Raw genomic sequence first — 16,398 nt, 5'->3', positions numbered from 1 at the left:
TGAGCAGCTTTTGCAAATCGGTCGTACGGTGGAATCCATAAGCGCACGTTCATCTACATACAGTGGGCATTCCATGAGGATATGCTTCACGGATTGGCCAGATAGCCCGCACGCGCAGTACGGATGTTCTCACTTGTTGATTCTCCAGAGATAGTGGGGATTTGTTTGATTGTTTTGTATACTTTATTTTCTTAGCTTCCGTTCTGTGGCACTCGTGCGCTCCTACAGTCCACCACCCCGTGGCTGTGCCACGATTTTCTTGGTGCCTGCAGGCTTCGGCACACACCTGGATAGTAGCTCTTAGACCGTGGCTAGCTACAGCAGGTATACCAAATCTACTACTACTACTACTAGAAATATAGCGCATGTCTTTTTAACGCAGTGGAATCCACATCTCCATTGTTCAGATCAAATCCTTATCATCAAGATTTAGCCTGGTAATTAATCCTTCGCTTCTAACAAGAGTTACTACCTATCTCGGTTGTTTACACGTAGGCAAAACCTCCAGAAGCTATCTCCAAGAGTCATTTACTGTATACTTCGCCCCAGTACATCCATTACCCACTGTGTAAGACCGATTGGGATCACTCTCCCAGACCACTGAGCCGTCCTTCTCTTTCTTCATGAATTTGTATTGAAACGTGGATCCAACAGGAAGATCAAGTGATACACTCCAGACTGGATTTGTTGAAGTATACTGAGTCGAAGCAAGAGGTACCGCATTTGCCGAATTCCAGTTTCCAAGCTGAGGAATGGATCCCGCAATGAAAATATTCTCCCCATACGACGTTGTCACTAGCTCATTGAAAGTTATTGGAAGTGATGTGGCCGACACGCAGCTGCTCGTTGTGCTCGATGCTAGGCTCATCGTAGTAGTCAAAGTTGTACTTGAGGGAGTGCCGGAGGAAGTGCCGCAAAGCCCGCTTCCCGTTACCCATGAGGCGGGAACAAGGACTCGAGGAAGACCCGAAGTCATTGGGACGGGGATGTTGCCATTGGAGTCGACTTTGACAGACGAGCAAGTGTACACCTCTATCAGTTGGGCGCCGGAGTTGTAACCTTGGTTGGCCAGTTCGAGTGTGTATGAGGCCCCGTTAGAGCCGGAATTAGAAAGGACGGTGATAACTTGGGAGCCACTAGAGCCTTTGCGCATTGCAATAGTATTGCTATCCGTATAAAACGCGTTATTCTGTAACAAGGCTTTATTAACGTGCCAGGAGAGGAACGCTGTCGATGTACATACCCGTGTAGTGAGATAGCTGGAATCTTTGGATATGGCAAGGTTTCGAATCTTGTTGGCGGTGGTAATGAACTTATATAGCTCGGAGTCAGTTGCGTAGCCTGAGAGCCAAATAGCTTCACGATTGTAGGGGTCATTGCCCCCGGTATAGTGTTGTTCCTGGCCGGAGTAGATAGTGGGTATGCCATCTGCAAAGAAGACATAGGCAATAACGCTCTTCGCCTGGGACATATCCGAAGTGTAGCTACAACGGTTAATAGGTTATCTTTCAGGAGTCTGTGGTACAGTACCTAGGAAAACGAGGATTGTCATGATTTTCAATAAAGCTTCCTAGCAATGATGGGTCTTTGCAATCAGATGAAACAGTGTTAATCATATTGACCAGGTCGCTGATGCTCCCACTGGAGGACTTGAATGCATTGAGGAGAGGATAGTAACTAGTTTCATTCAGTCAGTAGGAGGCTAGATAAACTATGGTGATGGCTCACATCGGGTAGTTGAAAACTCCGTCAACATATCCCTGGTAAGGACAGGTATAAGCAGGATCTCCATGAAGAACTTCCCCAACCGTGTACACTCCAGCAGCCTCGCGGTACCCAGTCCAGAAATCCTTCTCAACATGCTTGACAGTATCAATACGAAGGCCGTCCACTACTCCATATTAACCCCATACCTTGCACTGGCAACGCTGAGAAAAGTTGACTGGACTTACCAGTATAGTTGGCTACAAGATCCTTAACCCAACTGTACCAAATGTTGCGCACCTGATTGCTTTGCGTGTATAAATCAGTCAGAGAGACGGTATCGTCTCCCAACCAGCAATTTTCTACTTGATTCTGGTCGTCGTAGTTGCTGATGGGACAGTAAGAATGGAAGTAAGAGGCCGAGTTGAAGGGTGTAAAAACACTGAAGTCAGTTGAGGCACCAGGTCCGTTATAACCCTATTCTTCAAGTGTTAGGTTCCCGGAGACGGGTAAGGGGGACCGTTAACGTCGTACCATATGATTTGCAACAACATCAATCATCAGGTACATTCCTTTGTCATGCAAGGCCTTCGACAGCGCCCGGATATCATCAGCTGTACCAAAGTTTGAGTTGACGCTATATCTATTGTCGTTGTCAAACGCTAGAAACAAGCGGTGTAACAAGATCCTTGGGCACATACATATCCTGTTGCCAGTAACCATGGTATCCAGATCCCTCACTCGTCGCTTGTGGGATTTGCTTCGTGATCGGCGTGATCCAAACAGCAGTGAATCCCATGCCTTGAATATAATCCAACTACGAAAGTTAGGGGCCGCGGTATGTTTCATGACTAAAGAGTAAGGTTGGGGTAACATACATGGTCGATTATACCTTGCCAACTACCGCCACAGTAAGCCTACAGCCCCATCTTAGCGCTTGGATTTGGATACCTGAAGGAACATATACTTACCCTCTGGCTGAGGTCACAGGGAGCAGAGGTTGAGCCATCTGTTCGTGCAAATCTGTCCGTCAGAAGAAAATAGATAGACTGACTACGCCATTCAGCTGCACTTAGTGCGTCCACGATCTTCCCAAATAAGGGTAAGGTCGTCGCTAAGAGTGAAAGCTTCATCTTCCTAGCTTAAGGACAGAACAGTTCAAGCAAGGTCCTAGGTGATGACATGAGATGCCCATCATGAAGACAGTGCTTGGTTCTTATATAGGTGCCATCACTCAGGCGTGTTCACCGATTAGCGCACATTTGCATACCAGAACGTTGCGGAGATGAGCAGAGTTGACAGGCTCGGCATCTGAAGACACGAAATGTATATTTGCATATTGCTAAGGGCTTGGTATACCCGGTGTGTTGCCATCAATGTTGGCTCCAGCAAGGTACTTTCTATGAGTTCTCACAGATGAATATGCCGGCAACTCGGCATCGTGGCTGAATAGAGTAAGAGCCTCAGAACAATTACCGAAATCACTCCGCATGAAGTAGGATTTTCAGCCAGAGAGAATCTGCAGAAATATTCCACTCAGCATTCAGATCGCTTTCCGTCATCCAATGATTCCAGCGGTCAATTTGCCTAGCGCCGGCACTTAGTCCAGTCCAGGCTGAAGATTATATGCCGGAGTAATTATGGGGAGGCCTCGGGCAGTCACCGGAGAAATCAGCCTATCATGAAAGTGTCGATTGATTAACAAGATTCTGGATTTACAACAATCCGAAAACCTAGCTAATGAGTGTTTGCCCCATCTGGGAACATACCCGCACGCTGTAGGAAAAGATAAAAGCTTAAGCGTCATCAAGCAAGTGTAGGAGTAAACAGTTTTAGGCTGCCATAAGCTCCACCGGATCACGAGCACTTCACTCTGGGACTCAAACCAGATTCTTGAAAGAACCAGCGCCCCAGATACCCATAATCGCCTTGGCGGCTGTATCTGATCTCATGTTTTCGGATCAGAAGACACAAGCTGTTACTATCTGTACAGAAATGACAGTAGACCGACTTGGTGGGCAATAAAATACAAACAGTTGTTGATGATCGACTCGAGGCCCCAGCGTGGCCTTGGTCATGTTGAGTGGCTGGACTGGACGTGAGTATAAATAAAATATATGGTCACATTCAACCACGAGTTGCAATACAAGTCTGCCTAAGTATGAACTTTGCCGATCATAATGTCAGAACCACTCCGGACGTTCTCAGATCCTGCGCTGGCCCTGGAGGCTTTTGAAATTGCTATATCCACAACAACGAGTACTAGCCAGGGTGCCCAGTACACAATTCCCTCCTCATCCACCAGTGGACGGAATTTCATTGCCAACATCGACGATCCGTAACCTGTCAATGCGCAGGATGCCTGCGCTGGCTACAGTGCATCTGATGTTCGGAAAACCGACTCCGCGTTTACTGCATCTCTCAAGGTTACTGGAACGCCCTGCAATGTTTATGGTATCGATGTTGAAAACCTGAAATTTACCGTTAGCTATCAGATTGGGGTTTGAATGTCGAAATTATTCCTGCCGATATTGAATATTCCCAGTCAACATGGTATATCCTTCCGGATAGTCTCGTTCCCAAACATCGAGGCGAGAAAGGCATGTGCGTCGAAAAGAGTGAGCTCGCTGTCACCTGGTCCAACGAACCGAATTTCAACTTCCAGGTGGTTCGGAAAGAGACGGAGACGTTTTATTCGACACGGCCAGGTCAAAACTGATTTATGAAAACCAATCTATTGAGTCCATCACTGTCTTGCCAGAAGATTACAACCTATACGGTCTCGGAGACCGGATTCAGGGATTGCGGAGTCCGGATAAAGCGACCCTGACTACATATGCCGCAGAATTGCCGGCCCATTTGCCAGGTAAAGTCATTCCAGAATTCAAGCGGAAATTTGATTCCTATTGGATTTTTGCTAAATCCTTGTCATCACTAGTAACCTGTACGGCGCTCATCCTTTCTACCTCGATACATGCATGGTAGCGTGAAGTGTCCGGTGACAAACTGCGTCACCCTGTCAAAAGTAGCGAAGCTCCTAGCCCCCAAAAACATGTCTCCTACTCTCACGGGGCGTTTCTTAGAAACGCTCATGGCCAGGAGGTAAAACTTCAGTCGCGAGTCTGCATGGCGTACGATTGGCGGTAGCATCGATCTGTACTTCTACGCTGGGCCCTCTGCCACTGAAGTGACCCAAAGCTACCTAAGTAGCACCGTCGGTCTGCCGGCAATGCAGCAATATTCCACTCTCGGTTAGCATCAATGCCGCTGGGGGTATCGTAAATGGACTGAACTAGAGGAAGTGGTAGCAAATTTTGATAAGTTCAATATACCTCTAGAGACCATTTGGTAGGAGCAAAACCCGGCCGGAAACACCCATCATGTTGCATAACAATAGCTAATCTCCTCCGACAGGACCGATATTGATTATTGAAGGGATATCGTAACTTTGAGAATGACCCAGTTCGCTTCTCATATGAAGAACGCAAGGCATTCCTAGACAGATTGCACCAGTCTGGCCAACATTACGTGTCTATTTTCGACACTGGAATATATGTTCCCAACCCTAACAACTTGTCTGATGCGTAAGTTTCATGGCTCGTGACTTTTCCTTTCCCAGTCTGCAAACGAAGCTAATGAGTAATCAGATACGCGCCATATGACCAGGATACCGAGCTTTACATCTGGCTCAAGAATCCTGATGGCAGCACGTATATTGGCTCTTGTTGGCCTGGTTATACAGTCTTCACCGATTTTCACCATCCTGAGGCCGGTTTTGGGGAAATGAGCTGGTACAATGCCATGAAAACGTAGAATTTGACGGAATCTGAATGGATATGAATGAAGCTTCCTCCTGCGTTGATAGCTGTGGTTCCGACTCTGTTCATTGAACCCTGCTGTCCACGTTTCAAATTGCCTGGCGATCCAAAATACCTTATTTTCGATTACCCGGAAGGTTTCAACATTACCAACACTGCTAAGGCTGCCTCTGCATCTGCAGCATCCTCAAGCCAAGATGCAGCAAATTCCGCCACGTAATCACCGTCGCCCACTACCACCGCAGCGTACCTGTAAACTACCCCGACTGCTGGTACTCGGAACATCAATTGGCCACCATATATTCTCAATAATGTTCAAACGGGGCACGATCTTGCCGTTCATGCCGTTCATGCCGTCTCTCCTAACGCTACACATGTTGACGGTACTGCGGAGTATGATGTCCATTCATTGTATGGCCATCAAACAATCAATGCGACATACCAGGGTTTACTCGCGATAAACCCGAACAAACGTCTATTCATTATCGGTCGCTCGACATTTGCTGGATCTGGCAAGTGGCCTGGTCATTGGGGTGGCGATAACTACGCGAGGTGGGCATACATGTACTATTCATTCCATCCCACAGACACTTCAATTCTCACTCTACGGGATTCCCATGTTTGGAGTCGATACATGTGGCTTTGACGGTAACACAGACGAATAACTGTGCAACAGGTGGATGCAGCTGTCTGCATTCTTCCCCTTTTACCGGAATCATAATCGCCTAGCTGCCGATCCCCAGGAGCCGTATCGTTGGTCCTCAGTTATCAAGGCATCGCAGGATGCTATGTCAATTCGCGATGCGTTGTTGCCATATTTCTACACCCTGTTGCAACGGGCTTACACCACTGGCTCAGCCATCATGCGGGCTTTGGCCTGGGAGTTTCCCAACGATCCCTCTCTTGCCTCAGTGGAAACTCAATTTCTGCTTAGTCCTGCTCTTATGTTTGTTCCAGTTCTGGAACCATCTGCCAGTACTGTCAATGGAGTTTTCCCTGGTGTGGACCATGGAGAGAAGTGGTATGATTGGTATACCCAGACGGCTGTGGATTACGCACAGCCAGGTGTGAATACCACCATCGATGCGCCACTCGTCCACATTCCGGTCTTCATCCGCAGCGGCAATGTCATCCCCATACAGCAGCCGGCACTGACCACCCGAGAGGCGCGAAATACTCTATGGTCATTGATTGTAGCGCTTCTTGAGAAGGGCAATGCTTCGGGATGTCTCTATATGGATGACGGAGAGTCATTCAATCCTAAAGCGAGCCTTTACGTTGATCTTACCGCATCCAAATCGAAAGTGATTGCTATATCATCCGGGTCCTGGACTGAAAGGAATGGCTTGGACAAAGTGATGATTCTGGGCGTCAATCACGCCCCTAATAATATCCGTTTTGATGGCACCAATATCAGCGAGTCTGCTCAATACAACTCTACCTCCCATGTTCTAACCATTGCTAGCTTGCAGCATAAGACCGGACACGGTGCGTGGCATGACGATTGGGTGCTGGAATGGTGATTTTAATCCTCTATCCGGTGTAGCGTAGAGGAGCAGTATCTTTTTTTGTTCCATTCTCCGAAGTCATGAATCATTATAAGACCACGGAACTCTATCCCAATGTTCATCTAGATGCTATACGTGGTCCCGGAGTAAATTAATTAATGATGTAGCTGAGCGAGATGGAAAGGTGATTGCGTTATATTTTAGGGTCCAACCACTGTGAGTGACCCGGGCATTGGTGTACAGATGCAGTGAGAAACATGCTCAGTCACGCCGAGAGATAAACCAGGTGACCTTCCAATCTACATTCCGGGCACGGTAGACACCCAAGCTAATGGCAATAACGATGCTATGCCCAGTTACACTAGGCAAAAGGACACAACAAAACCCTTATACAGCAGATTTAGGAGCAATAGCAGCAGCACTAGAATTCCTTCCAGTTGGGACATGCCACAGGTGGATCACTCTCTTTAGCAGCAACAAATCTACCCTTGCAGCAATTGGCCAACCTCGTCAACAGTCCGGCGAAAGGATCATCTAACGGATACATAAACTGGTTCAGACCTTGCAGAGAATAGATATGAATGGAAACGACGAGCAAGAGCTGGAGCACATAGATCAATGAGAACAGAATGACAACCAGGAAAACAGCCGTTCCAAGCCAAAACATCGGCCTTTAGAATCGCCATCGCCGCAAGATGCCAGGACTGGATCCTTCCAGAAGGCATTGGAAAATACTCAAAAGCTATTGACACTGCGCTCCCGGGAAAGCATGTGAAAAGCCTATATGGTGGACGGAATTAAAAACAGCAAAAACTCTAGTCCAGCTCCGGACAAAAATGACAAGGCTCAACAACTACTTAAATAAGATAGGCGCAGTACACTCGGATCTCTGTGCCTGCGGCCAAGCAAGCGAGACAATAGAACACTTTCTATTCCGCTACACGAGGTGGATATCATTGAGAGCCTTCATGGATCAATCCACAAAATCAAATTGAGGCATCTATCCTTCTTTCTTGGTGGAAAATTACGTTCAGACTTAGACCGATGGCAGCTAGATATGGAGACTGTCCACGCAACAATCACCTTTGCAATGGCAACAAGAAGATTGGAACCGGAGCTAGAATCCGAACTTCAACCAACCCAATGACTCCCTCCCTTTTTCCCTTCCCAGGTAGACCTTGCTGCAGCCGCCGAAGATAGGATATTGCACACCTGGAGAAAAATAACTTTTAAGGCCATCTACCAGGTAACACTTTTAATAAGGAAACCCCTATACCATCACCGACAAGATTGAAGACTCCAAACACCAAGTACCGAGTTACAAGATCAAAAATATGGGCTATCGCGAGTTCAGGCCAGAAATGTGAGAAAGATTATGCAATTAGAGCACTATTAACTTAACTACTTCCCTACCTATAATGTAACTAGTGGTTAGTCCCTCCGGGCGTAATAAACTTCATTCATTCATTCATTCTACATTCCGGTCGGCCTTTTGATCTTTACAAATCAACTGTACTTTAAAGTAGCATTCTCCGGAACCTCGGAGTAAGATTGTTATAGTGACACTATAGATAATTGCTAATTTTACACGGCGAAGAATGAACATAGATATAAACAGGTTCGAACGTCGAGGGAAAGCGAAAAGTGGACAGCGATACGCGTCGCTCTAAGCCCTAAGCCCTGAGTTACCCGTTCCGCTACCCAAATTTTGTCATCTTGAGACACTATTCCGAATCCGGTATTCCAACTGCCTGGTTATCTCAATCGGTAGAGTGTCAGACTCTTATCCTTGAGGCATCTGAACGTTGCGGGTTCGAGCCCCGCATCGGGCTGTTAACTTTTTTCCCCCTTTTTTTGCCTTATGTTCTACGTATGCCTCTTCCCCATACACTCAAGTCCATCGGCCTCTCTACCGAGCGTCTTTCCGCTTCGACCACCGAAGGCAAACATTCTTATGAAAGGGACATGTTTTTGTCGCCCTAGACCCAAATATGGCGAAGAGGGGGGAGGACTTAGCTGGTCAGGTTGTCCAGGCTGAAGGATTGTGAGACAAGAAAATGCATGTATTTTGGTAACCTGTGCTATCCTTGTCTTTCCCTCCAGAACATCTGTGTCTTCATATATGTTACTCCAACATGTTTGTAAATTATAGTCCCTTGCGCAAATGATTCCTTCTGGCGATAAGATACGGTCTTCGCTATATACTATATACATGGACATTTCCGTGATTACCGGTGTGGAAGCAATGGCTTCCACTTATCCATTGCAGGATCCATTCCATCGAGCAGATTCGTCGACGCGTGCATTGCTGTGGCGCTTCGTGCTGGTGGCTGCGGCGAAATATGTTCACGTGTTTCCCATGTTGAAGGTCGCGGAGGTAAACGAGGCTTAGGCTCCCAAGTACCGCCGCCAGTGACGCCAGCAGCGTCGTGTTGAGCCTCTTTGGTCATTGTTGAGTTTGAAGGCTTTTCTTGACTTAGTGCAGCTGTCTTGCGTGGTCGCTGTGGTTTAGTCACCGCACTATCTGCAGCTTCTGTCATAGAGTGCTCTCGTAAATCTGCAATATCAAGTAACATTTGAGGGTTAACCCAATCATGTTCATCACTTTCAGCGAACGGATTTGGTTTCCCAACAATATTCGGCACTTTTCCTTGCATAGACGGTGCAATACCCGAACGAGCCCCGGAGCCTGTATTCACAATCAGCGAACTGCACGGCCTGGTGAATTGTAAAAGCAACCTTACCGTTGTCAAGCCACCATTTATGACGATCCGAACTTGGCGGAGGTAGTCCCTGAGAATTGGCAAAAGAGCGCGAAGCTTCGTCATCGTTTTCCAGGAGATCACCACTAGTCATCATGGCTCCAAATTCGACACGATGCTGATCATATAGTACTCGATTGAGCTTGTCTTTCTGGACCTCGTTAACAATGCTAATTGTACAGTCAAACAAGGACGAAACAGGCCGATGGTCTGATGTCTTTAGATCGGCTGCTGCATAATCTATTTGCTTAAGGCAACCTCCTTTCCATAACACCCGATCACACCACGCTGGTATACGCGCTTTGTCTCTGTCAATGCATTAGCGCAAGTCCTTGCATATATGTCATTTCCACTCACGAGGTATCGTAGTTGTCGGTTCCCAGGTCGTACTTATATGTCGGAGGGAACCTTATCAGCCCTTCAGAATAGAACGGGAACGTTCTTCCTGCCAGCATTTGTAGATTCAACTAGACCAAAAATTAGAACAGAGTTTTGGAAACTAGAACGCGCATTTCTCGGCTCAGCATACCTGATCATGATCATATAATCTGCTAAATTCATTTTTCTTTATCAGTTGTCGCACTTCTTGATTCTCGAGGCCAATGCGATAATTAAAGTCACCTAGCCAGATAATAGCATCATGATCTTCAATACTCCTATTGTATCGGAACCTCAGGCCACCGCTAATTGTCGCATAGTCTCTGTTCCTTTCATCATAATTTGCAAACCCTGCAGCAAGATGGGCGGTTACCAAGCATATTTTGGTATTTGAGTACTCGAGACGTATCGCGCAACCTCCCTTATTCCCTGCCATCCCTGAAAGGCCAGTCTGTAGGTCACAATTAGCATGTGGAGTGAATACTTGAACTGCATGACTCACCTTTTTCACACTACCCTCTACGTTTTTGATATCACTGAGGGCGTCTTCTCGCACATAAACGAGGAGGGCAGCACCGACAAGTTGGCCGCTTCTTAGCAACACATATCTATTATTTCCCATGCGATCCGCATAATCATTGAGGCAATTCTTGACCGAATTCTCCCATGTCATTCGCGGTCTTGGATCAGTTGACATGATCTGCTGGGGACTGAGTTCCACTATTTCCTGAAACGCAACAACGACCAAAGCTGGGTTGTCACCACCCTTTTCACGCATCCATAGGAGCCATGGTGAAAGATCTGTCGTAGTACCGTCGCCCTTCCCGTTGACATTGAAAGTACCCACCCAGATTCTGATGTTTTTCGATGATGTATATTCATCAGCTCGACGCTCAAGTTCTGCCGTGACGATGTCATTAATGGGGTCGTAAAGTTCCACGGGTACTTGGTTACTCAGTCGGCCGAGTAAAATATCAATGGTATTCTGTCGGGCCTTGTCGGCGAAGTTATTGACGTAAAGGCGAGTGGCACTTTTGCGAGCATCTGCAAAAGCACCAGCTAACGACATCTTACCATGTCTTGTGAATGATGATTTGAGAGCGCCAGTGCCGGCATAAACTTTGGATAGCGCGTCTCCATTATCGGCCCATAGAGTTGAATGTCTCATTCGAATTTCAGGTACCATAACACCTCCCCTTTGGTGAAGATACATTTCCAGAGCCATTGAACTGATGATTGTCTGTACAAGATTGGTCCTGTCAAGACAGTCAAGACAGTTGGTTCTAAAAACGCCCTCTTGCTGTAGGATCACCCGGGACACTTCCTGATTGCGACGAGAGGGAGATGACTTTTCGTTGGTGTTGGTTTCACGTAAAGCGTACCCAAATCCATCAAGAGCGCTCTTCAGAATCTCATATATTTGGCTGCTCACCTCATATCCGAGTGGGCCCCTTGCTTCTGCGTGGAAATCAAAATCGGTCATTCGTAGTAGATAATGATCAAATGACATCGTTGACTCATCTTGATGTGCAGCGGATCTCTTTGCAACGTGCTTACGAAACTCCGACGATAAACTCAACTCACTGCTCTTCGCATCACTTAAAAGATTCACAATATGAACAGCGCCATAGTTCAGTTCCAGAAAATCAAAATGCCTATCGAAAGCATGCTGTGTGGCCTCGAATGAGCGAGAAATTTCAATCTTCTGTTGACCAGGAATGAGGCCTGGTGTCTGTTCCCAAAAGATAGGTACAGAGCCTCGCACTTGCGCGTAAGAGAATGTAAAGCCTGGTGGACTCCATAAAATCGTTTCGGTCTCTACAAAGTTTGCAACATTTCCATCGTCATCGATTCCACGAGAATTGAACCTGGTGCCGGCGCGACGAGAAGACAAACGTGATATTACAGTCAAGCTTGACGGTAGATTTGAAGCCAAATGCGATATTCGAAGTCCAGCGGCTGGTATTGCCAATGTTCCCGCAAATCCTCTTATGACCGATGTCAGAATGCGAGAATTATCAAGTTTTTCCCGCTCGTGCGTTGATAGACGGCTGCGAAAGAGCAACAAAGGGTCTATCATGTAGGAATTCCAAAGCATGTCTTGGTTCAAGCCCTCGATACCAATGACGGATGAGCCAGTCGACCTGAGCTTTAAGTAAGCATGAGTTAACGCGAGAAAAGCAAGCGTGACACTTACCGGTCCTGTACCCGCTCAGTAAGATTGAAATCACGGCTATAGTAGAAGCTGCCGTCACTGAATAATTTCTTCAGTGCAATAAACGGGTGGTCGGTGATTACGTCTTTGATATCATGAAGATCATCTGAGCCGATGTCTTCCGTTGCAAAACGCGATGAAGCTTGGTACTCCTCCCCATATTCATAATCTGCACGGTTAAGACAGTCTACGCGAGAATTAGTTGTTTTCTATCTTGCACATAGTTTCAGTGAAGAGGAAGATACAGACAGAATTCGACGTTCTCAATTTTCAGCACTGTTTCTCCGGGTCTCACAGTTGCTGCCCGAGAAGAGCTGGTTACGACACAAATGAAGACATCGCGATTCAAGGAAATCAACCCCAGAGTCCCCCAGCCCTCTCCTAGAAGTCGATATCCGTGAAGATCCACGGACGACCGGAAAAAGGCCTCAAGGAGACGCCGATTTGGGTCCTGATGTTTAGTAGAGCCGTTGCGGCTGGAGTCTACATTGGGCTGGGTGATTTCAAGAACACAATCGTCCGTGGCGAGTGCGATAGATCGTCGAGGTTGATCTCGACAGAGCACGCGCAAAGTTGACATTGCTCATGGTAGTTGCTGGGCGCCTTAGTAGTTCCTATTTTCCTATTTGGAAGAGTTAGCTATTAAGAGGGTTGGAGAAGTATTCCAGTCCGTCCAGTCAGTCTGGTTTGAGTGAATGTTGTCGTTATGCTTAACTAAGCCTTGTCGATAAATTCTCAGCCTTGTCCCTTGAAGCGTTCTACGGAGTACTGTCACAGACACATTCACTTAGAGAAGAAAGAAACTGTATGCATCCTGTGCAATCAAAGGAGTTATATGAAAAAGGCCGTTCATCGAAGAATTTCAACTACAGGTGATTGCTTGAGAATTATAAGAGCAGATGTCATGTGACCATGCTACTCCAAAATAGGCATGGCTTAGTAGTTTTGATAAGACTATCTACCCAACCGCATCAAAAAAATATAAAAAAAAGTGAAGATCAATCAAAACACTAACTCACCGAATCCTTCGCACGCTTTAATACACTGCAATTGATCTGAGTCATTTCAAAGATTTAACCATATAATTTTTCTTAAATCTGCGTTTAACCACTCTCAATGGGTCTTGCCGCCCCTCGCAAGTGAGTGTTATGTCCAGCAACAACTTATGCCACAGCTACTTATTCGTATATAATCATCGATAGGAGGGTTAAGATATCGCACGATCCAAATAATACAACATGGGCCCAGTCAACAAGTGGCTTCGGCCATAAGATAATGACCTCGCAAGGATGGACACCTGGAAGTTATTTAGGTGCGCGAAATGCAAATCATGCCGATACTTTCACGGCAGCTAGTGCATCTCACATCCGAGTGACACTGAAAGATGATACCCTTGGCCTGGGTGCTCGTCCCCGGACGTTAGGAAATGATGACGTGGCGGCGATAGATGCATTTCAGGGATTGTTGGGTCGACTCAATGGGAAGAGCGACGTGCAACTGGAACAAGAGCAACGCAAGCGCGATGATACGAGGCTGGCCTTGTATGCGTCAAAGAAGTGGCAGGCTGTTACTTTTGTTAGCGGTGGCTACTTGGTTCAAGAGAAGCCTGATGATGTCTTGAAGTCGAAAAGCAAGAAAAAATACCACTCATCGAATGACACCACTGTTGTGGATAAGGCATCCTTCGGTAAATCAAGCGATGACAGTGTGGACGATACTCCCTCTCAGAGCGAGGACGCAGTATCGTCTGTAAAGGCTGGGAAATCTAGCAGAACTGCGGAAGCAAAGGACACGAAAGAAAAATCGAAGAAAAAAGATAAAGAAGGGAAGAAAGAGAAATCCGATAAGAAGGTGAAAAAGGAAAAGAAAGACAAGAAGGAGAGGAAGGAGAGGAAGGAGAGGAAAAGAGAAAAGGAACAAAAGAAAAAAGACGAGAAGGACAGCTCCAAGAAACGACGGCGTGCTGAGGAGGATTTGGACAGCGAAAGCTCAGAGTCATCCAGTTTAGATGAAGCAGACAATAAGGCCTCCCAGCAGAAGGCTACTAGCACACAAGCGCCGAGACCAAACTGGAGACATGCTATTCGCGGCCGACATATTCAACAGAAAAGAATGGCAATCATGGATGACCGATCATTGGGCGAAGTAAGTATCCAGCTCATCTGTGTGACAATCCAATTTCTCATCTATATGCTTACATTGGACTAGATTTTTATGATCAAAGCTTGATATATTCGGCGATTAGCAGTATACTGCATTTTCAACCCTAGCTCCTGCCATTTGTGAGCAAATGATAGGACATTATACTTGTACATAGGAAGACACAATAGGTTATATAGGAATCTCTGTAGACAGATGAACTGATTGACACATTTGAAATTTCAAAGTCGATCCCATGTAGTTAGCTGGCACATTACCAGTGCCTTAATTTAACCGCCTGAGGCACACACGATATCAGTTGACCCACCGCGCCTTATCGCTAACGTTGGCGGAATCTTGGCATGGGGCCGCAACGTCATTGCTCTCTGTGAGCTTGATCTACTCCAGCTTCATCTTATTTTCAACCTACATTTCTTTTCTAGATTATAGATCCCATTCTTGTTCATATCTTGCCTTATACGCGAATATCTGATGAGCCATAATGCTATTTACTTATCGATGATCCGTCTACCTTCATAACCACTTTACTATGGCAATAGCTGAGCGTAAAAGTAAGGTCCAGCACAATGGCCTTACGAACTCTCATACCGACAAAAGGAATGGCACATCTGAAAAGCACGGGTAAGTTGCTCGAAGAGCGAAAGAGATGTTACTATTTGCTAATTTGGCTTCTGATCTAGAACACGGTGGGCCCCTCTAAACATCGGCCTCGAAAGACGCCTGCAGACCTTTGTCGTTCTTTACCACACATTGACAATGGCCATATGCCTGACCTTATTCTTCTTTGTCTGTGCAATGCCCTTATTCTGGCCTTTGCTTGTTCCATACCTCGCCTACATCCTCTTCTCCAACGCGGCGACATCCGGAACCTTGCGACGCAAACAGTGGCTTCGCAGCTCCCGAGCCTGGAAACTTTACGCCTCCTATTTCCCCGCCAGATTACATCGTACACAGGTACTGCCGCCTACTCGAAAATATATATTTGGATACCATCCTCATGGAATCATTTCTCACGGTGCCTTTGCCGCGTTTGCTACGGAAGCCCTCGGATTCTCAAACTTGTTCCCAGGGATCACTAATACGCTGCTCACGCTGGACTCCAACTTCAGAATACCGTTTTATAGGGAATACGCCATGGGTATGGGTTTGGCCAGTGTGTCTCGCGAATCATGTGAGAACCTTTTGACCAAAGGCGGCGCTGACGGCGAAGGAATGGGTCGAGCAATTACTATTGTAGTCGGGGGTGCACGCGAGTCACTAGACGCACAACCGGGCAGCCTCCGACTCATCTTGAACAGTCGCAAGGGCTTCGTGAAGCTAGCAGCCCGCACCGGCGCTGATTTGGTCCCCGTTCTCGGATTCGGCGAGAACGATTTATACGATCAGGTCGATTCAGAACAGCATCCTTTTATCCATAAGATTCAGATGCTGATCAAGAAATTCATGGGTTTCACCGTGCCGTTGTTTCATGCGCGCGGCGTGTTTAACTACGACGTCGGCCTAATGCCCTATCGGAGACCGCTCAATGTTGTTGTTGGAAAACCGATTGAAGTCATTAAGCAACGCCATCAGGACAAAGTTGACGAAGAGTATATCAACGAATTACATAATAAATATGTCCAAGAACTCACTCGACTATGGGATGAGTGGAAGGATGTATATGCATCTAACCGGACTTCTGAACTCGAGATCGTTGCATAACGGGCTTTTTTTTTTGGCTTATAATTTGGAGATATTCGTATATTTGATGATATTCATATGATTTCGATTGCTCATTGGCGTTGCTTGAACTTTTATTTGCACGGTATATACTTGTTTCCATTCATTACAGTAATTAATATTCAATGTTCACA

General features: G+C 46.5%; 4 protein-coding genes, 1 non-coding gene and 1 pseudogene across 5 annotated transcripts, besides 1 other annotated feature; 4 read left to right on the top strand and 2 right to left on the bottom strand.

Moving 5' to 3' along the window:
* Window positions 1-511: 511 nt before the first annotated feature.
* On the bottom strand, window positions 512-2,837 carry TSTA_089790 (alpha-amylase, putative; the record flags this gene model as incomplete). Its single annotated transcript, XM_002478658.1, has 9 exons — window positions 512-1,189; window positions 1,244-1,484; window positions 1,531-1,677; window positions 1,729-1,891; window positions 1,953-2,181; window positions 2,239-2,347; window positions 2,406-2,521; window positions 2,583-2,621; window positions 2,676-2,837. The coding sequence occupies 9 exons, from the start codon at window positions 2,835-2,837 to the stop codon at window positions 512-514; spliced, it is 1,884 nt and encodes a 627-aa protein (XP_002478703.1).
* Window positions 2,838-3,884: 1,047 nt separating this feature from the next.
* TSTA_089780 lies at window positions 3,885-7,034 on the top strand (annotated as a pseudogene).
* A 1,745-nt stretch (window positions 7,035-8,779) lies between these two features.
* Window positions 8,780-8,862, top strand: TSTA_089770. Its single transcript has one exon. It is a non-coding gene; the product is annotated as a tRNA-Lys (tRNA).
* Window positions 8,863-9,258: 396 nt separating this feature from the next.
* On the bottom strand, window positions 9,259-12,965 carry TSTA_089760 (SacI domain and endonuclease/exonuclease/phosphatase family protein; the record flags this gene model as incomplete). The annotated part of the gene is made up of 7 exons (XM_002478657.1): window positions 9,259-9,719; window positions 9,775-10,100; window positions 10,150-10,259; window positions 10,322-10,621; window positions 10,673-12,314; window positions 12,368-12,572; window positions 12,635-12,965. The coding sequence occupies 7 exons, from the start codon at window positions 12,963-12,965 to the stop codon at window positions 9,259-9,261; spliced, it is 3,375 nt and encodes a 1,124-aa protein (XP_002478702.1).
* A 536-nt stretch (window positions 12,966-13,501) lies between these two features.
* TSTA_089750 (G-patch RNA maturation protein (Gno1), putative) lies at window positions 13,502-14,593 on the top strand (the record flags this gene model as incomplete). The annotated part of the gene is made up of 2 exons (XM_002478656.1): window positions 13,502-13,524; window positions 13,588-14,593. 2 exons carry the CDS (start codon window positions 13,502-13,504, stop codon window positions 14,591-14,593), a joined length of 1,029 nt encoding a protein of 342 aa, XP_002478701.1.
* Window positions 14,164-14,295: a sequence feature (CT-rich).
* Window positions 14,594-15,074: 481 nt separating the features above from the next.
* Window positions 15,075-16,246, top strand: TSTA_089740 (diacylglycerol acyltransferase type 2A; the record flags this gene model as incomplete). The annotated part of the gene is made up of 2 exons (XM_002478655.1): window positions 15,075-15,166; window positions 15,226-16,246. 2 exons carry the CDS (start codon window positions 15,075-15,077, stop codon window positions 16,244-16,246), a joined length of 1,113 nt encoding a protein of 370 aa, XP_002478700.1.
* Window positions 16,247-16,398: the final 152 nt, after the last annotated feature.

This window comes from Talaromyces stipitatus, genomic scaffold (assembly GCF_000003125.1).
Source record: "Talaromyces stipitatus ATCC 10500 scf_1105507295527 genomic scaffold, whole genome shotgun sequence".
Classification (NCBI taxonomy): Eukaryota; Fungi; Ascomycota; class Eurotiomycetes; order Eurotiales; family Trichocomaceae; genus Talaromyces; species Talaromyces stipitatus.
This window is presented reverse-complemented; position numbering and strand designations above follow the sequence as displayed.